We start from the raw sequence: 21,365 nt of genomic DNA, 5'->3' as shown, positions 1-21,365 counted from the left end.
TAAAGGTTCACCACCCAGTTCTTTCTTGATCCACTGATTTGAAATACTGCAAAAATGTGTTTCGTTTTAACAGAAAATCTTAAAATCTATTTAGTCAGTCTCAGGCCAGCAATATTGAAAATTAAAGCTCTGACAAATAATATCAGTTTAACTCTCATAGAAAAACAACACTGAAATCTACTTCATTTTATTTTAATTCCAGACAACACAAAAGTGGAGTGAATTTTATTTTTAACACAATTTGACTGTTCATGCACTAGATCAGATGGTAAATGAAAGATATAAATAAATTGTTCAGAGGATTTTTACACAAAGCATTTACAGCTACAATTGGCACCAATTCTAATATTCTGCAATGCCAAACTTTTTGCAGGACTCAATTTCTTAAATAACACAAACACACAATTCCAAATCATTTTATGTGGAATTGTAGGTCAAGAAATTTTAAAAGGTGCCGAGTGAATCTGTAAATGCCACATGAAAATATAGGAATACTTCTTTACAATATATTCAAATTACTTTAACCTAATTGTCTAACAAATGAAGTAAATTATAACATAATTTAAAGATTTACATTTTGAAAATTACAAAACATCAACAAAACAGAACTTTTAAAGTTGGACTGTGCATTTTTAATTTTAATTTCCAAGCATAATTATTATTCTTGTTAAGTTAAGGCAAATTTTACTCTTCAAGATACTTTCTCAAGTTTTAAAGACTGTATCTTGATTTCAACTAATTAATTTAGGTGCTATTTTCTCTAAAAGTTAATAAAGAATTTCCATCGAAAGGAAAATCTAAATTTGACCAAAAAATTGATCACTTGCTAATTTTTGTTTCGCCTCATTAGTAAAATTTTCAAATTTGTGCACATCTTTATATAATTGGTATTTTCTTTTTTTAAACTTTCAAATCAATTTCAGAATACAACAGAGCAGTTTATTTCAATCTAGATACAGCAGCTGCCAATTTTGATTCACTTAATTTAGATACAGTATTTAATACTTCCACAGTGCCATCATCCTTCCTCACTTGTTCTAGTACATAACCTTTACAACGCTTGTCATCACAAGTCAGTAGACTCTTAACTATAGCATCAGTATCCTGCAACACTTTGTTCACTGAAACTCGCGTTAGTTTGTTCTTGGTGAAGCGACTTTTCATGTGCAATGCATATGGATTGAGATAATGTCCAATAACATCTCGTATATACATGGGTGTATCAAGATAGACTAGGTCTTCTTGACATAATATATCTTCTTGAGACAGTTTCTCAAGATCCCTTCTCACAACTTCTTTAGCCCATGGTGCCAAGTCATCTTCTTTCTCGATATCTAAAATACAACAAAACAAAAATGGTAATAAGACATTAATAAAACACATTTCAAATTTAGATTAAAAATGAAAATTTTGGAGAAAAAGAAAATATTTGGAAAAATATTGAAAAAAACAAAAACAACCTAGGCCCTACTTTTTAAAAGCCAAACTTTGAAACGTATTGGGATACCTCTTGGTTTATACAATGCAGAATCATATCCTTGTACCAATGTATGTATCTTGTCATAATGCAAATTAAAACTGTGTAGGCCTACAGGTATCACCAAATGCAAACAATACCTTCTTCTTGTAGAACATCTAATGATTTAACATGGTCAAAATTAGGTGCTTCTGATAAACTTTCTTTTAATTCTTTAGCTCTTTTCTGTACATCTTCCCATTTATGTTGAGCAAATGAATGTTTCTGGTTGATATGCTGTAAATTCAAATAAGTAATTTAAAGGAAATTTAAGTAATCTAAAATGACTTAAAAGTGGTTTCCTGTGAAAATGTATCGGAGACATTTATAGCTTTTATTAACCCCATTTCAAATTGACGATAGTGACATCATTGAAACCACAGAAGTCAAATTGGAAATGAAAATGGTGCAATATAGATTTAAATGACACTGAAACACATACAAGAGTTACAAAACTTAGAAAAATGTTGGACATATTTGTGGAATTTATTTTTACATAATCTATTTCAGTTTTATCATAAAACATTAACTATCAAACCCAAGTTTAATTGACTATCAATAAGTAATAGAGAAGGAAAACTGGAATCTTACATAAACAGCAGATTGTGTAGCCATCAAGTTCTTATAAGCCCTCATTGCTGCCATTCTAGTAGCATTATTCTTTAAAGTACCATAACCTTCTCCTATTAACTTGTCTTGTACTAAAATTTGACATCTGCAAGAGAAGAAATATATATAGTACTACTGTACCAATAATAGTAAATATTACATAAGTGATATTGACAAAAATCAAGTGCAAATCCGGTCAAGTTATCTCAGATTTACAGGCATCACCACATACATAGGAAAGGAAATCTAGTCTAGAAAATAGCTTGAGAACACTTACTTGACAACCAAACATTTCTCTCTACGTGCAACCTTAGCTATTTCTTCTCTCTTTACTGTAATATCAGCATCTAAAGCACTGAACAACTGAAATTGTATTTTTAAATATATTATTGATAACATCAGTGGCAGAGCCAGGTTTACATCCGAGGGGGGTGAAATACCTGAGGTTCCCGAATTTCTAACCTAGTTATGAGATTTTAACCTGAAAAACAAGCCTTCAGGGCTGTAAGGGAGAGACAGAAACCCCTCTGCCCCCATTTGGCTCCGCCCATTATCCCTCTAAATCAGTGATGTGATATCATAAAAGCAATTCAAAACAAATCATAAATTAAGGAGCAAGTTCAAAAAAATAAAGAAAGGATCACAACTAAATTGAACTAATATTGAATCATACAAATTAACTTACTATTTTTTCAGCTTCTGAGTCTTTTTGTGTTTGTCCTAAAAAAGATTTAGAAAAAAATGTTTTATATAATTTACTACCATTTTAGATTTTGTAAAAAGAAATTTTTAAGAACTGAGTACCATCCTGTGAAAATTTCATTTTAAGATGTTAGTAGCAAAGCAAGGCATGATCACCCTTTAAAACACCTGATATCACCAATCAATTACTTTCTCAACATCAATATTCTCATTGGTATAATAATTTGATTACAATCGTCAACTATCTTTAATTTTAACCACTCTTCACTAAGATAAAATCATGCTTTTTAAAAGAAATACATAAAATTTTCAATACAAACCTTCTTCCTTTTCCTCTATGACTTCTTCTTTCTCATCATCATCATCATCATCATCAGCATCCCCTGGCTCTTCTACACTCCAAATCCATTTTAATATTAACCTAGCGAATGTAGCACTTTCTTCTAGAATCTTGACCCAACTACCATCCCATGTACTGTCTTCAAATAAAACTACATCAGCAGGATCTCTGTCTTGTATTGTAGCCAGATCATTTACAAACATAGAAAATCGTAGTCTGAAAGCATTGGTCTCAATTTGATAACCAACACCTCGATGACGTGCAAATGTAGGGTAGGTTGGATAATCTTGACTAAATCTGAAATTCAATACAAATTCATTACTGGATACTTTATTCAAAGAAGAAAACTTATGTCAAATCTCTAGCTTGGACCAAAATGCACACAGACAGATGATATATGATGTCTGACTACCAATTTGTGAACCTCCACCATTACAGGTCACTTTAAAGCTTACAGACTTGAGATTCTTGTGGCTGCCTTAAGTACTAACATTGGAAATTAATTTCAAGACAGTTTTCCTGCTAAGGATCTTTAATCAATAAGACATGTTGGGATCATCAGATAAGCTTGTGTTAAATTGAAAACAGAGCTCAAAGGGTATAGACTCACCTTCCATCCTTCTCCATAATCTCATCTAATGTCTTTGTCTTGAATGATTCCAACATTAAATTCAAAACTTCCTCTTCTATAGTCTTTCTAATAGGACCTTTAGCTTCACTCAATAAAACCTCATTAGCATAGACTCGAGCTTCATGGATATCTGTTGTCTCTTCAGGATGATAATCATACACAGTGATCAAGTTGATCATATATTTGGTACAATACAGACGTACCAGCACCATAAAATGTTTCTGTCCCTTGATGGCCTCAATAAACAGTCCCAATCTTTCTTTGAATGGTTTCTGTGACATTTCTATGCTGGTAACAGCTGATCTCATTTCCTCAGTCAGAGCTTTTGGTACATCTTCTGCCAGGTCTGGAAACACAGCTACAGCGCCGGCATTTTCGGCGTCTTCTTTTATTTCATCTAAAGTTTTAGTCCTGAGTTTCTCTATGGCTTGTTTATAAGCATGACTTTTATGTGGCTTCTCAAAACCTCGTGCAAAATACAGTCTATCGAGAAATACACAGGATGTCTTTCGATAAAAGAAAATGTCAATATCTAATTTAAATTTAGTTACACAGTCTTCTAAAGTATAAATTGCAATTGATCTATCTTCAAAAGTTTTTATCTTTTCTATAAGGGTCATTAACCTTTTATCTCTTGATTCTTCATCCATAGGTTTATTTGGATCAATTGGTTTATATCTTGGTTTTTTGCCTCGTTTTCTTTCTCCATCTCTGGAATTAGTGCTGGTATTTTCTCTTTTACCAGACTTCCTACGCTCTCTACCTCCAGGACCTCTTCTATCATTACCACTTATTCTGTTATTACCACTTCTTCTATCAATTCCTCTACCACGTCCACCCCTACCTCTTCTATCACCCCATCCATTTCCATATCCACCCCAGCCATCATTTCTATAACCCATACCAGAATCAAAGGAACTGAAGTCTCTACCATATCCGCCCATACGTCCAAAACCAGAATCAGGACGGTTGTAACCACCGAACCCATACCCACCTCCACCATATGGTCCAGGTCTATTTCTTCTCTGTCTCATCATACTTTCTTCAGACTCTTCTTCCAGTTTAGCTATTTCTTGCATCATTTCCATTTTACGAAATTTCTTGAACATCTGATCAACCTGACTTGATGATGGCTGATTGTGTTCATAACTGGACATGTCTCCATAACCTGAAGAGCTCATTCCATAATTAGAACCACCACCACCAAATCCTCCATAGCCAGATGACCCACCTCCTCCTCCCCCTCTTCCTTTACCTCTCCCCCATCCAGTTGAGTTATAAGAAGATTGGTTTGAGCCAGTAGAATTAGAAAATGAGCTGTAAGCTGAGTAATTATTCATGCTACTTGCTCCAGGTCTTCCCCAGTATCCACTATCCATATTACCAGTATCTGATTTAAATTTCTTATTAGGTGAATGTTGATAGTAGTACTGATCATCCATTACTTAATCAAAACTACCTAATAGTTTTGATAGATTTGGGTTGATTTATCCCTTTCTGAAAAAAATTATAACATAAGTATACTTGTATATACTAGTAATTTAAAGGAGTAATTGGGGAATAACTCACAAAGTGGCATATTCTAAACTTTTAGTTTTACAAAAGATTTCGATATCTTGGCTAGTGGGATGTTACTTTTGTTAGCATACCAGGTTGGCAATCTCAATATATCATATGCATAAGAAGATTCCTCGATCACAATGTTTACAGAATCAAATATGGCTAATCATATTATATGCTGAGAGTCTTTAAATTCTGTATGTTAAACTCCTGGGAGGGAAGTGTGTTACTTTAAGCACTGAAAAATGTAACTGTCAGTGAAGAGTCAGTGGGTTTCGGACTAACCGATTGATGAAGGGATCAAGAACCGGTGCGTGTATGTGTATGCCGGTTGTACTGTAAAAATGATGGTTAGGAAAAATAGACGCAAACTTTTATATAATTGTTGCATGTAAATGATAAGAAATATCACTCCACGTTAATATTAAAAATTTAGCTGAGAACAATCACCTTTTACTCTGTTTTCATTATGGAATAAAATTACATTTATTTTCCAGCGTTCTTTCTTCTTCCAGTGCTACTTCCGGTCGATAACAGGGGCAGATAATTCAATCGCCTAAAATATAGTTATGGATCAAATTCAGGCTGACTTTAAACGAATTGGACGGGTCTTGTAGAACTACCTCCTTTAAAAAGGTCTGTCAGTTAGATCTAAAGGGGTGTTACTAATTTGGGCGATGAAAGTAATTGTATCAGTTTTAAATTATCATTATCATCATTAGTCCTTTCCCCTCTTAAAGGGACATTCTCGGAATTTCGAAATATTGTGTTACTCAAATTTGTGTGAAACAGCTACGCCTACACAAAATCTAGAGAAATGTGTCCCTGCATTTACATGAAAGTTTTACCTTAAAAAATCATGCCATCCATATCTATATATCATCTAAGAGAGTTCGATATCGGGTTACGTCTAGACTGAGTTAGATTCAAAGTATTACTCTGCCATGCTGTAGGGGAAAGATCCTGGTAATGACAGTGTGGGAACTGGCGCTCTCGTGCTGGTAGGCGTGGATTCGGAGTCTTGCAAATTTGGGTACGACGTGGGGTCGGAGAACTTGGTCGATGTATTGTGCGGCTCTAACTCTATGGCCTGAGCCAATATTCTCCAGCCATTAGCCTACTCTCCACGGGTCTCTTTCAACCTCACACTGTTCTGTAAAACGTTCAAATCTTTTTTGCCAAAACTCGTACTCCACTCTGAGGTGGAATTGCGATACCTACTATCATCCACTGCTGATGTCCCCAATGTTGTTGGCTGGCCCACTCAAAATGTTGCTGAAGTTAACGAGGAATGACCACAGGAATTATGTATGGACGGCGACCAGACAGCTTCTGCATGGGAAGTGGAAAGCGAGTAGATTTCAAACAGTGTCAGCACTGATGGATCATTCGTTGATTACATAAATTTTGTTAGTTGACATTGAAAAGAAGCACACTTTCCTCCCCGAAATTTCAACCGAAAAATGGTCTCAAATTTTGACTGCACATTTCAAAGTGATATATGTGTTCATGCTTTATATTTTTATCAAGATTATCAGTGCTGTTTTGAATTTTTATTCAAATTCGGACGGGCAACGACGGAAAAAGTAATGGTGACGGCTTCGGAAAGACCAGGGCAGAAGGCCTACGAACTTCAATGAAATGTAGGACCCCTTATGTCCATGATGATATACTGTACATACCGAAAGACAATTGCATTACTTAGACACAACTTACGGGTTAAAGCTACCTTGTGAGGTAGAATTGATTGCAACTTACTACTGGTAGTGTCCAATGCGGTCAACCAACGTGCAGTGAATTTTATTGTGTATTACAACGTGCACTCTATTGTTTTTTAGATCTAAAACGTCGGGAAGAGAAGGCAAAGGGAAGTAACTCGTATCTTCAATCCTGATCAATTCATCTGGCTACCAGTGAGCTAGACTTTATATTTGATAAGCCTTTGAACACGTTCTAAATATAAACCTAGGGGATTATTACTTCCCTGGTCCCTGTGGTAATGCTATCATAAAATCCTACAGGAACAATGGAATGAGGTTAAAAAATCCTACTATCTGCACCTAGCAGGCTGATAAAGAAGGCACTAAAGGTAATCCACGTACCCACCTTAATCACTTCTAATACACCTAATTAGAGCTCCGTACTCTCACCGGTTGACGCTCCAGGGTAAAATCCTGTCCCGTAATGCTGATCTGGGAAACTTTAGCAATCAATGAAAAGATCAATGATAAAAAAAATTTGGATCAAAATAAGCAGATCTTAAATACTTGCTATTTTCACAAAAGAAAATTATATCTATTGATTATTATGAAGCCAAAGTTACTATCATGAATAGATTAATTGCTAATATCAAATTTTTTACATTGAATAAGCAAATAATATTAGTACACAAATATAAACAAAAAAACGATGCCACACAAAGCAAATGCTAGGAAGAGAATTAAGCAAAAAGAATTTCTAAATTATTAGATTTCTCTTATAGACCAAATAAAAAGCAAGATTCTACTTAAAATTATTAACTCAAAGGTGATTTATTTGATAAAATGAAATTTACAAATATGACCTACAGCGATGAAAGGCAGTTAAACTTACAAAGTAAATCTATATAAATGAACATACATAAAATGTATAACATATCAAATTTAAGATATGTAATTTAAAGCAATTTAAAGTTTTAAAAATCTATGTCCAGTTGAACAGTGTAAAATATTTGTCAGATTGATAAAATCTATGTCTGGTTGATCTATTGTAACAGAATGTAAAATGTGTCTGGTTGATCTTTAATTGACAGAATGTATAAATTATGTCTGGTTTATCAATAGTGACAGAATGTAAAGCGACATCAGCTCATTCTATAGCGAAAGGATGTAAATTTTTGTCATGATGATCTATAGTAACATGATTTGAAGTCTATATCAAGTTGATCTATAATATTTTATAGTCACAAGATGTAAAATCTATGTCTGGTTGATCTATAGTAACAGGATGCAAAAGTTATGATTGCATATGATTGATTTCTTCATGATTTTATTCATAATTATATGGCACATTTCATAATGAAACCATTCACTAATTAACATTGTTTTCTGTGAAAACATCCTGTTTAATTTTTACGCGATCGATTGTCTTTTTTCCCTACTGGGGTGAAAACTTGAAGTGTACCATCCTCTTTTCTTAGTTGTTCAAGGGTATAGCCATGAGCTGAGTGGCCTTCAATGTCTTTTAGTTTGTTGACCACTTCATTCAGATCAGAGGCTAGTTTGGTAACAGCTAGTTCTATCAGCTTGTCACCCTCAATACGAGTTCTCATCTGTAGGTCATATTTATAACAGTAATAGCTGGTAAAATTATACAGATACATTGGCACATCAGAGTATAGTAAACCACTCTCAATCAAACAATCTACTTTAGATAAGGTCTCTAAATCTTCTCTTACAGCTTCCTTTATCCATGGTGCCATTTTATCATCCTTTACTGACTCTAAAATAGGAAAACAGTCATATTTTTTAGATAATTTGTTAAAATCTCTTTTAGAGTGACCTCAAACACATGTATAAGTTATCTGTAGTATTCAAAATGAAAAGCAAGAAATGTGTCCCTAAACATAACTGAAAATTTTAATTAGGATGCCATAACTATTTAAAAGGTCTAAGTAAACTTTTAAACAGTCACTATGTATTAAGTTACTTTTAGGTAATGTACAGATTTAAATAAATAAAATATCAAATTCTAGAGCAATATGTCTCTTGCTTATCCTGAAGGGTTCAACTAAAATTAAAAACTGCTTACTGAATCAGAACCAGCCAGATTTAAATCATCTCTATAATTTACATACTGGCCCTTAAAACAACCAGTGTATGTTTCTTATTTGTTACGAATATTATACCCTTTACCTATTACTACCTTTATTGACAATAAAATAAGAGCTTTACCTATAGCAATTTGAGCAATATCCTCAATGGCATCAGTCTCCACATCTCTTTCTATATCATCTTCTTTTCTATCAATAATATAATCATCAACAAATGCTTCTCCTTGTGTAATATCATCAAATACTGGCACCTTACGTTTTCTACCCTTCAATGTTGCTGCTTTCTGTGCTAATTCTTCAATTTTGATCTCCTTTCTTTTACACGATTCATGTTCATTTGTATGCTAAAATGCAGACATAAATCAAACATTATCAAAAAAATCTAAAAACTTTTTCTGCTCGGGGTGTTCAGTAAAAACTGAATTCAATTTTACCAAAATGGCAGAATAGATGACTGATGCATCATATCTTAGCCATCATATCTGTACCAATTCAAGACATGGTAATGCTGTATTTGTTACCCCTGGGAAAGATGGTAAATAAGACTTCCAAGTTGGAAACTTCCAATTTCCCAGAGGTAACAAATACAGCATAAGAACATGTTTATACTTATGATGAACTAACTGTATACAGCACACAGCTATCAAAGATAAGCAATTTGGTAGGAGACACTGAAAACTAGTTTTGACATGATTTTTGATATCTAACTATTCAATGGTATTATGATATAATATAAATAAATTACTCACATGGAGTGAAGTTTGTGTAGTTAACAGTTTTTTATAGCCAGATATTCCTGCCATTCTAGTAGCTGAATTTCTTGTTATACCATATCCTACTCCAATTTCTTGGTCTTGTAGATATACATGACATCTGTAATTAATATGTATATTTTAATATTTAACTAATAACAATACCGCACCTTGCTTCTTTTTCCTATGAGGCTAAATTCCTGTTGTATTTGAAGTCTTTAAACGCAATGCAATATTTAGCAGATATTCTTTTTATATCTTTTAAAACAATTTTTTTTTTTGGTCAAATTCAGAATGAAGCATTTTCCTCATTTGACTTGATGTAGTTACGGCCCTGAGAGATAGCACTTAATAAACAAAGTGGTGAAGAATCAGATGGTGAGAAAATAAACTATACTTACGTAATAATAAGACAGTTGTTTTGTCTAGCTATTTGACCAATTTCAGTATATTTCTCTTTTATATTAAACGCACCCTAAAATAACAACAAACACGGTAATGTTGTATATGTACATGAGACAGCTTGCCAGGCAAGATATTGCCCACTGGCAAAATTCGAAAATGTCAAAATTCATACTTAAATAACCTTTATCTTTGTAAGACATATAGAAGCAGGAAGGTAAACATTAAGAACACAAATTATATGGATATACTACAGGTAACATTATAAATTTTTTTACTTGATAACCTAACCTGTATGTGTTTCGAAATGTAGTATGTAATATAAGTAGAAGTAGTATATCCATATAACCTTATTCAAAACAAATGTAAATACAAACCTCATACTTCTTCTTATATGAATTATCTGAAAATAAATACAAAATATATTATTAGCTGAATCTCTGATGATATAAGCTCAAAAATGCTCAAAATGTGTAGGTACAATTAACTAGCTTTTATTTCCTATTAACTAGTTGACCAGGAGATGGATTAACCGTCTAAAACCTGATGATGGATATATTTTCAGAAACACATGTTAACACTCTGCAGCATGATGCTCAAAATAAATGAGAAAAATAAACACTTTGTATCTAGATGACATCATATTTCATTTCAAGGCATGACTATGAAACAATTAACAAAATAAAACTGTACAATGTTTTGAGCTGATATGTTCATTAATTTAATAAGTTCATGTAACTTTTATCTTAAGAGATTCCAGTTTGATTTATGAAAGCTGTTTTGGGGTCAAGAAGGTGATTTTCCAGCCAAATTTCAGAATTCAATGTAACTTCCATATGATCCAAACTAGAGTAATGATTCAATTATCAGCAATCTATATTAACTTACTGCCAGTAGTTGGTGGTCTTTCAGTACTCCAAACCCATTTCAACAATAGTTTAGCATATGATGCACTCTCGTCCAGAAGTGTAAACCAGGATGCAAGATACATATTTCTCTTTAGGAGAATAATATCCTCAGGCTTATTCTGTTTAATGGAATCTAAATCATCTATACCATGGTAAAAACGTAGATTGATAGCATTGGTTTCTACCTGTTCACCCACACCACGATACGTCACATATAATGGTAGTTCTGGATAGTCTGTACTGAATCTAAAAATAGACAAAAATGGTTGGAACATTAAAGGGATTGTAAAGGGTTTTCTAAAACATTTTATGAGCATCAATGGCATCAATTTGCACCATTCCAATTTTTACAAATTCCATCCAAAATTTAGATAATCTCTTTACTATCGCTTTAAACAACAACTTCATCTAACCTAAACCTCACAATAACACAAAAATGTTAAGTTTAAACACCATTCTCATTATTAAACAGTTAAGTCAGTGTTGAATCTGGGACATCCATAAAGATAAATGAAATCTAACCTGCCATCATTTTTCATTATCTCTTCAAACGGGTCTTTTCTCAAAATTCTGAATACTTCTTTCATGACTTCGTACTCGGCTATCTTTCGTAACTGTTTCTTACTGGATGCCAAAAATAACTCGTTTATATACACACGGAATTCATGTTTGTCTAGAGGTTCATCTTCATGGTAGTGATAAATACATTGCACATTTAATACAAACTTGACACAAAAGACCTTCAACAAAAACACCATAGTCTTGTTGGTCTTGAGTTCATTAATAAGAAGCTTCAATCTCTCCCCAAATGGCATATCTACATATTTCAGTTCACAGTATACTTTGTTCATATCCATTTTGTACAACATCACCTCGTTTCTCTCAGTTGGCAATTCACCATATTTACCAGCAGCTTCAGCTTCTTTCTTTATCTCATCCAAAGATTTTGTACGTAATTTATGGATGGCCTCACCAAAGGCTGCTTGCTTGTAGGGTTTTTCAACTCCACGTCCAAAATATAAACCATCCAAAAATATAGTGGAATACTTCTGATGGTAATAAATATCGATGTCCAGATTAAAGGCTCTAATACATGAGAATAATGTTGAAGATTCATCTCTCTTGTCTTCAAAGATTTTCATTTTGGTTATTAATTTCTGAAGTCGATCATCCCTGCCTTCATAATCAATAGGAGGTCTTGGTCCTGGAGGCTTGCCTTCTAAATCTTTTGCTCTTTTTAAGTCTCTGTTATTTTGTCGGATTCTACCACCTCTGTTTCCCCTGCCTTGATCTCTGTACTCCCGACCTTGATCTCTCTGTCCCCAACCTCTGCCTCTGGCTCCAAATCCACCACCTCTACCCCCAAATCCTCTACCTCCAAATCCTGTACCTCTCATACCACCACCATATCCTTCATAGCCACCATAATAATCATCATTCATTGGTCCTCCCATCAGTCTCATTTGTCTTTGGAATTTCAGTTCTTCCAAGCGTTCTCTGAGTATATAATCTTCTTCTTCTTCCTGTTCTAAGGCAGCTATTTGCTGCATCATTTCCATACGATGGAATCTTTTAGAAGCTGACTCATGTCTTGGCATATCATAGTGGTCATATCCACCTCTTCCACCATAACCTCCTCGTCCAAACCCTCCTCCTCTTCCAAACCCTCCTCCTCCACCAAAACCAGAAAAGAATCCACCAGAGTTAAACCCACCTCTTCCATAAAAGTCATCTCTCTTCCTTTTTTCTACATAAAAATAAGCATTTCATTATCAACATTAAGTTGTTACTTTAATAATTTCAGTTCATGTTGGATTTCTCAATATATAAATTCAAATTCAAATATTTGAAAACCTTTCAGAAGTAAATCAAATTTGATTCCCTTGTTTTGGCCTTTTAGCTCATTACAATCAAGTAAATTAAACGAAATATTTCTTTTGAGGTTCTTCATTATCAAGTATAATCCAGATTGATATGCTATTCAAATTCATAAGATACAAAACTCATTCTTTTTCTTTTAAAACTATTTACTGATTGCAATATTATAAAACACTACCTCCTCCACCTGAACCAGGTGTAAAATCCTTGGGTCCCAACCATTTACCATGATATGACATTCTACACTGTTACCACTGGTACCCACTAGAAAAATATGGTTGAATTTCTTAAATACACAATTAAAACCATAATCTTAAAATCTACATTTATGTATCCTTATCACAAAACTTACTTTAAGATTTATCCTTGAATAACTCATTAAAATTATTGAAATAGCCGACACACACTGCAACCTTACCATTCTTTGATACAAAAAGCCAATATCTATGATTGAACAAAAAGTCAAAGCTTTTAATCATTTAATTTTCATTCTAAATCAAATAATCAACAAAGGATTTCAAGAGTATCATAGTTTATTTTCATAAAGGGGTCAAAAATATGACAATACTACTAAAACCATGTATATATATATTATCATGAAGTACTCAAAATCTAAATTCTTGGCATTATAAATCTTTATGCTCTCTGTTGCATTCTGTGAATGCAAATCAGTATGCTTGCGTTCATAATTCTTTCTAAAATGGGAGTAAGAGCAAATTACCTCCATACATTTCGAGTTAGTTTAGAAAAGCAAATTTTAAACTAGCATATCAATATATTTAGTGCTGCACACCTAAGTCAGGGGCAATTCCACATTTCTTTAGTGTTGTTACCTATATCATATTACAACACAAAAACTAAAGCAAATTCTTATATTGAAACTTAAGAATTTTCCAGCATGCTCTATTTAGGCCCACGGAGCATAACAGAAGATACATTGACCAAACTTCTGTTCTAGTACATTTACCTCAGACCTGGCAATATATAACGTTTTCTTCTCTATATAACGTTAGTACAGATATGAATTTCTTGTTTATTTTCCCCCACAACGGAATTGATTGTGAAACTCTTTAAACACTTTGAGTATCTTTTAATCAGCAATCTAGGAAAGAAAACAAAGTAAAAGTTGAACTGGCCACATTCAAACACATTTTATATAACCAGGGCCTACATTTGGTGTCATACTTGCATGCTGAATGAATTACCTTCTACTGTTTAATTACCTTTCATTATTCAAATTACAAATACAGCCTATTAGGTAGGCAATATACTATTCTCTAATACAAACAATGTCAAGTCAATATTCCGTAAAAGACTCAGCTTTTCATAGTTTTCCAATCAAAAATAATATAAATATGTATGCGCTCACAGCACTAAAATTGTTGAAATTAGCTTGAGGAAAAAAGAAAGCATGTCAAGGATTTGTACCCACGAGTCCTTTAAGAATGTCACATGACAGGAGTTTCAGTGTAGGTAGGGTTATTATCAGTCACGCAATACACGGTGCAGTGAGTTAATTCCAACCCATAATTAATAGTCATGCCCCTCTCAGTCACTATCCCATTCTTTTGGCAGTTCTGTAATTAATGAATCAGAACAGCTCTTTTCTTGAGTTGAAGCCTTGTTCTTGCGGACCAGACAGACAGAAGCAAGAGAGACTTGGACCATTTTGCCTTTGTCCAGATACAGAAGTGGTAATAAATTTACTTTTAAAATATAAAAAAGTTTTGTTTCTTTTTTTCAGTCTTTTCTTTAAATGATTTGATAAACCAAATGCTTTTCTTTTAACTTTCCTCCAGTGTCGATCTCTGGTCTAAAACGCTTTCAGCAACAGGCAGATGGACAAAGTGTGGATACACAGAAAAGTAATTTCGCTACTGCAAAACGCAATGGCAAACAATTTATGGAGTTTTCACAAGTTATAGAAAATTATTTCTATTTACGACCATTAGGCCTATACTCGCTTCAAACATAATACAATATGAATTGTAGTTTTGCTTATTCATGTGTTATTAATTTTAGTTTCGTTTTTGTTTAGGTAATATTTAAATTGTACGTAACAAAACGATAAATTGGAAACTTACTCATTTGATGCCGACTAAATAGCTACCGGAAACGGAAATTAAAGCCATTCCCATGCGCAATGAATGTAAACAAACATGATAAGTGAGTAAGTTTGTCAATTTGTCAATATAGTATATTTATACAAAAGAAAACCAGAACATGGCATCCTGCTTGTGTGAATTGTATATATGGTCTTTGAGAAACCTTTATGCTATCCCGGACAGTGTCATAGGATGTCACAGTTATCATGATAAAGGTGAACTAGTAAATAGTAAAGAACAACCATATTTTGAAGAAAAGCAGCAGTATGTTGAGTCAAGAGATTTGGTCTGGTCACCCAGAAATAAAAGGCCAGAGAAACTGAAGGATAACTTAAAGGAAGTTGAAGATTTAATGAGTCAGTATCATTGTATTGACATAAGATGGAAAACAAAACACATACTTCAAGTAATCTTGAATAATGGTTGTGTCATATCATTCGTTATTACACAAACTTCAGGAGATGTTGAAAAGATTTTATTGGACAAGTCAATGATTGGCAAATTCTCCTCCCATACATTGTGCTGTTCTAAACTGACTGACCAATTTATGGTTGCTTCATTTCCTGATACTAGTAAGATTGACTATGTTTACTTCACAAAGCGACCATCTTTGGCTGAGGCTGCAGTAAGGTTAGATAAGTTAGCTAGTTGGGAGCCAAAAGTAATGCAATTAGAAATACCAGGCCCAAAAGGTCGACGATTGGACAGAAGATTTTCCTGTAATATTCACAATGATCATATTTTGATTTGGTGGATGACAGCAAGTGATGAAGCTTGGCCCTGGAGTCCAATGTTCACAGACAAGGAGAGAGCCAATACAGTTGTTCTTCATGCCAATGGACCTTCAGTTGATGTGTTGTGTTTCACTAGAACAGAGAATGATCCACTTTACATGACTTTTAGTCAGCTACAATCCCAGCGAATCTTAGCCATTGAAGAATCAAAAGGATCTAGAGGGGAAACCATTTGTTTTACTTGTAAATATGATATCATTAGAGGCAAGATACAGAGAACTTCTATGACAGCTATTCCTTTAAAAAGTCCTATTGTTTGTCAGTGTATAAGTCCAGGAGAAGATAAAGTTATATTAGGGTGTTCTGATGGTTCAATAGTGATGCACGATGACCAAAAGAAACTAACACAAATTACAAGATGTTCAGTGAAACCAGCTTGTATCTGTTGGCATCCCAATGGTACAGTGATTTTGGTGGGAAGCAGTCGTGGCGACATACAAATATTTGATATCGCCTTATCTTGTCTGAAAATTCAACTGGTTGAAGAAGAAATAAATCCTGAAAAATACCTTCGTGTCAGCCGCTTCTTTCGCTTTCCACCACTATTAAATCTAATGGAATGGTGTCCTTATGATCCTATTTCTACTGACACATCTGACTATGTGGATTCTTTATTTCTCTCCTTTGATAAAGGACCACCAGTATTGCTGCAGTTTCATCTTGGAATTCTCAGTCACGAAAGATATTCCCCCTCAGAGCTGGTTAAAGAGTACATTAAACACCGACAGTTAGATGAAGCTATTAGTTTACTGACTTGTTTAAATTGGGATGTAGAGGGACAGACATGTTATTATTGTTTATCTACCATTGTGAATCATCTCTTACGTCAACCATTAAATGCTGAGAGAGAAGCACAACTAGAAGCCACATTGGCTACATTCTATGCTCCTAAACCTGCCATTTCTGAATCAATTATCTTTGAATTTCGTGATCCAATAAGTCGTCTGGCAAGGAGATTTTTTCATCATTTGTTAAGATATGCACGCTTTGATAAAGCTTTCCTTCTAGCAGTAGATATTGGTGCTAAAGACTTATTTATGGACATATATTACATGGCTTTAGATAAGGGAGAGACAGCGCTAGCTGATGTAGCTAAGAAAAAGGCTCAGCAGGTAGAGACATTGGATGGAATTAATAGTGAATTAACTCTAGATGATGGATATGTCCAAGATGTACCAAATCAACAATATAATCAAAGACCCAATCCAAATCTTGACCAGCTACCAAGGTCAAGACAGCATCCCTGGCAAAGTGATCAAAACTACATTTCCGAACATTTATCAACTGATTTTGGTGTTCAACAAAATAATCACCAAGATAGTTTTTCTGATAATTCCTTTGCTAGAGAATTTGATGATTTAGGTTTAAATAGTGAATTAGTCAGTGACTATACTAATGCTCTTATGGGTTCAAATTATTCTACAAATACACGAAGATGATAGATTTAGAAAGAGACTTAAAGTGATTATAAGAGATTTTGTCATTTCATTTTGTGCTTTACCAGGTAATAGAAATTAATTCCAGTATAATTTCAGAATAAAAGGCCTAATGACTGCCTGTAGAAATATATATTACCCTGTTGTCACTACCTCTGGTTTATTCCTTTGGATTTTTCTTTAAAGGTATACTACTACTTAGGGTGATCAATAAACCAGTGGATATATCTGGAGACATAATTATTCAACAGAATCCCTTTATTATCCATAAAACTAAGTACTAATTCATTAAACTAAGTTATTATTGAAACACACTTATAAGCATTTTTCAATAATTATTTACTTAAATGGATGTCATTTTATATAGAGATTCTATTCTTTAGTCATGGCACCTAGTAAGTCCAAATGATGAATATATACTTGTTGACCAAGTTTGAGACTTAAAATTTTATGTCCAATCTAGGTAGTATTCCTTTAATTAGCCACTGAATAAAAAGAATTTGATCAGATGTGATGTTTTATTAAAAAAAATTGTATGCGTATAAAAGATTGTGCGCGGGCCCAATTTTGAACTGGTCATTCATTAAACTAAGTTATTATTGAAACACACTTATAAGCATTTTTCAATAATTATTTACTTAAATGGATGTCATTTTATATAGAGATTCTATTCTTTAGTCATGGCACCTAGTAAGTCCAAATGATGAATATATACTTGTTGACCAAGTTTGAGACTTAAAATTTTATGTCCAATCTAGGTAGTATTCCTTTAATTAGCTACTGAATAAAAAGAATTTGATCAGATGTGATGTTTTATTAAAAAAATTACAGCATTTAAATGATACATTACACTTATGATAATGCTTTAATCAAAATAATTATTATATTTCTTATATTAAATGTGCCTTACAAATTATAACCTGCCATACCATTATATATTTATAAAATAAAGAAAATAAAATAGAATACTTTTCTTTTTCTTATTTTAAGAAATAAATATCCTTATTATATAACTTGTGCAGAATACAGTACAGTTTATGATCAATTTATAACATAACAATTCAATCATATTTATTTATTCTGAATACAAGTACGCAAAAAGAATAAGAAGTAAAAATCATTCTAAAGTAATTATTACAGCTTGAACCAAGATATCTACAACAAAATCACTTTAGGCTTAAGGTACATCTTCTCAGTGTGAAGCTATTACAAAGTTCTAAAAGGGACTCTCTCAAATATTTATGTGAATCGGAGACACTGATAGCATCAATTTGCCCCATTCCAATTATCAGTCAGACATTCTGCAATTTCACTAAAACTAAGCATTAAAATTTGATGAAATCAATAATCACAAAATATGCTTTATCACATAAGATCCTTCCTTCATCAATCACATATAAGTTTTCCCTGTATGTAAGAATCTTCTTTACATTCCTGTCATAGTTTAACATTGTGAAGATGATCTTGGTTATCTGTGATAGTACAAGGAAAAACTTGTTGTACTGTATCATATCTGTAGTATGTTGGATTCATTTCCACACTCGACTGGTCTGTAATTGGGGGTATTGGAGGAATATACAACTGTTCTGTTGGTTGTGGATTATCATCAACCGTATGAGTCATTTCATGTTTCTTTTTAGAACGGTTGTCGGAGAACGCTTTCGAACACACACAACATTGATAAGGTTTTTCTCCAGTGTGAGTCCTACGATGGCATGTTAGTGCTGATTTAACAACAAACGCTCGATCACAGAGATCACATTTAAAGCGTTTATCACCTTTATGAAACCTAATGTGATCAGACAAAGTGAATTTATCTTTAAAACCTTTTCCACACTGTTCACATTGATGAGGTCGTAAATCTGAATGTGATCTCATGTGACGTTTTAGAGCCACTGCTAGATGTGAACTATATGAACATTGTTGACATTTGAATTGTTTATTAGCTGAATGTGAGTATTTGTGAACTTGGACATCTTTCTTTGATTTATATGTTTTTCCACACACGTCACATTCAAAGTTTCTATCTGTAGTGTGAGTCAGCATGTGATTTTTCAGGTTTTCATTTTGATAGAAGATTTTTCCACAAATATCACACATGACTTCTGCCTTTTTTATGTTAGACTCAATATATTTCTTCATTTCTTCACTTGTTTTATTGAGAATAGATAAATATTCAGTCTTCATATAATCTTCATTTTCTACAAATAGAATGTAAAGCCATTAAATGATTGAAAAAGAGGTAACAACAATATAGAAACAAAGAACAAAAGTTTCAATCAAATATACCTTGAAAATGCATAATTTAAAGGGACAGATGTGTCATTTTAGAGGGCTGATTTGAGCCTGGAATAATACGTAAAGTCTTTAGAAGTACTAGAAATGTACTAAAATTGCACAACTAGGAATTTCTTGTCCTATTTCTATAGATAAGTTTCAATGGTGAGCTGTGATATATTCCCCCTTCTGAGACTAAAGTATGATTGGTAATAAAAATGGCACAGCTATCCCTTTAAATGGCTTCTGGATAGCTGAATACTTTAGAAATGTTTAGTTGCAAACATTCAGTCAATGATACAAGCATACTATTTTGAAGAATTACTTATTTAAAACAGAAGAAGACTTAATTCTTGTATATAAGGAAATAAATCAGAATACTTGTATACTTTCTTACTGGATGAACAAAAAAAGAAGGATAAAAAACAAACCTTTATGTTTTAAGACATGTCTCACAAACTGTCGCTTACAACGAAAAGGATTGTTGCATAGTTGACATTTATACAGATGTGTTTCTCCAGTATGGCGTTTCTCATGTTGTTTCAATATAAACAATTTACTGAAAGACTGATTGCAATGTTCACATTTAAAGGATTTTTCTCTAATATGTGTAAGTCTATGTTGAGAAAGACCTGTTCGATTTCGAAATCTCTCTGGACAGACATTGCACTTGAATGGTTCTACTTGTGGATGGCTTGCAAGATGAAATTTGATCTGTGTTGCTTCAGTACACTCCCCCAAACATATTTTACAAGTGTACTTTGTTTTATCTTCAGAAAGATCAAAAAATTCTTCCAGATGCTTCAACTGTGGATGTTTTAATGTTTTATGATAATCTAAGCTGACTTTAGAGTAGAAAATCTCTGGACACTGGTCACAAGTCACGTAGGGTGGTGCCTCATTGGTGGCATTTTCATCATGAAGTTGTATATGGGAATGTAACTTCCGTCTCTTATTAAAGGACATACCACAGACACCACAGTTAAAAGCTTTAGCATGGGATCTGTTATGTTTGTGTAGAGTTCCTATGTGTGAAAACGCCTTCCCACATTTAGAGCACTGATAAGGTTTTTCTCCAGTATGAGTTCTCTCGTGAATCTTAAAATAAGTTCGGTCTATGTAGGCCTTGCCACAAACCTTACATTGGAAAGGCTTGTCTTTATCTTCTAGATGATATAACTGATGCTTCTTCAAGCTAACTTCAGTGGCATAATATTTACCACAAACTTCACATTGTATACTAATCCGTTCACCATGAATATCCACGTGTCTCTCTAGACTACGCTGATCTTTTAAAGCTTTGCCACAAATATGACACATAAAACGTGATTGTCCTGTGTGCTCCCGTTCATGTGTTTCTAACAATGTTTTAGTTTTATATTCATTCGGACAGTAATCACATCGGAATGGCTTCTCCCCAAAATGTTCTATCATGTGGTTTTGGAAATCTTTTTTACGATCATATGCACGGCCACACAAATTACACTTGTAAGGATTAAGTCCAGGACATATCTTACAATGCTGTTCAATTATTTCACCGAAGGTCCTCAAATCAATCTTTGGATCTTTTGCCTTCAATTCTCTCTCAACATCTCTAATGTTTAGTTTTTGAAGTTCACCAACTTCTTGAGAATAACCATGTTC

The 21,365-nt window shown here is 33.4% G+C and overlaps 3 protein-coding genes across 3 annotated transcripts; 1 reads left to right on the top strand and 2 right to left on the bottom strand.

Annotated features, from left to right (window-relative positions):
* Positions 1 to 171: 171 nt before the first annotated feature.
* On the bottom strand, positions 172 to 5,879 carry LOTGIDRAFT_235416 (hypothetical protein). The gene is made up of 8 exons (XM_009064660.1): positions 5,809 to 5,879; positions 3,778 to 5,295; positions 3,148 to 3,464; positions 2,811 to 2,845; positions 2,403 to 2,488; positions 2,108 to 2,231; positions 1,618 to 1,753; positions 172 to 1,334 (listed from the first exon to the last, which is right to left on the bottom strand). Exons 2-8 carry the CDS (start codon positions 5,238 to 5,240, stop codon positions 940 to 942), a joined length of 2,556 nt encoding a protein of 851 aa, XP_009062908.1. The 5' UTR covers positions 5,241 to 5,295; positions 5,809 to 5,879; the 3' UTR covers positions 172 to 939.
* A 1,987-nt stretch (positions 5,880 to 7,866) lies between these two features.
* LOTGIDRAFT_235415 (hypothetical protein) lies at positions 7,867 to 14,910 on the bottom strand. The gene is made up of 10 exons (XM_009064659.1): positions 14,817 to 14,910; positions 14,077 to 14,211; positions 13,288 to 13,373; positions 11,754 to 12,978; positions 11,212 to 11,477; positions 10,701 to 10,726; positions 10,323 to 10,396; positions 9,919 to 10,042; positions 9,291 to 9,513; positions 7,867 to 8,838 (listed from the first exon to the last, which is right to left on the bottom strand). Exons 3-10 carry the CDS (start codon positions 13,346 to 13,348, stop codon positions 8,462 to 8,464), a joined length of 2,376 nt encoding a protein of 791 aa, XP_009062907.1. The 5' UTR covers positions 13,349 to 13,373; positions 14,077 to 14,211; positions 14,817 to 14,910; the 3' UTR covers positions 7,867 to 8,461.
* Positions 14,911 to 15,332: 422 nt separating this feature from the next.
* LOTGIDRAFT_167175 (hypothetical protein) lies at positions 15,333 to 21,319 on the top strand (the record flags this gene model as incomplete). Its single annotated transcript, XM_009064658.1, has 3 exons — positions 15,333 to 17,120; positions 18,964 to 18,992; positions 21,265 to 21,319. 3 exons carry the CDS (start codon positions 15,333 to 15,335, stop codon positions 21,317 to 21,319), a joined length of 1,872 nt encoding a protein of 623 aa, XP_009062906.1.
* Positions 21,320 to 21,365: the final 46 nt, after the last annotated feature.

This window comes from Lottia gigantea (genome assembly GCF_000327385.1).
Source record: "Lottia gigantea unplaced genomic scaffold LOTGIsca_64, whole genome shotgun sequence".
Classification (NCBI taxonomy): Eukaryota; Metazoa; Mollusca; class Gastropoda; family Lottiidae; genus Lottia; species Lottia gigantea.
The sequence above is the reverse complement of the archived record's forward strand: the minus strand, read 5'-3'. Positions and strand labels throughout refer to the sequence as shown.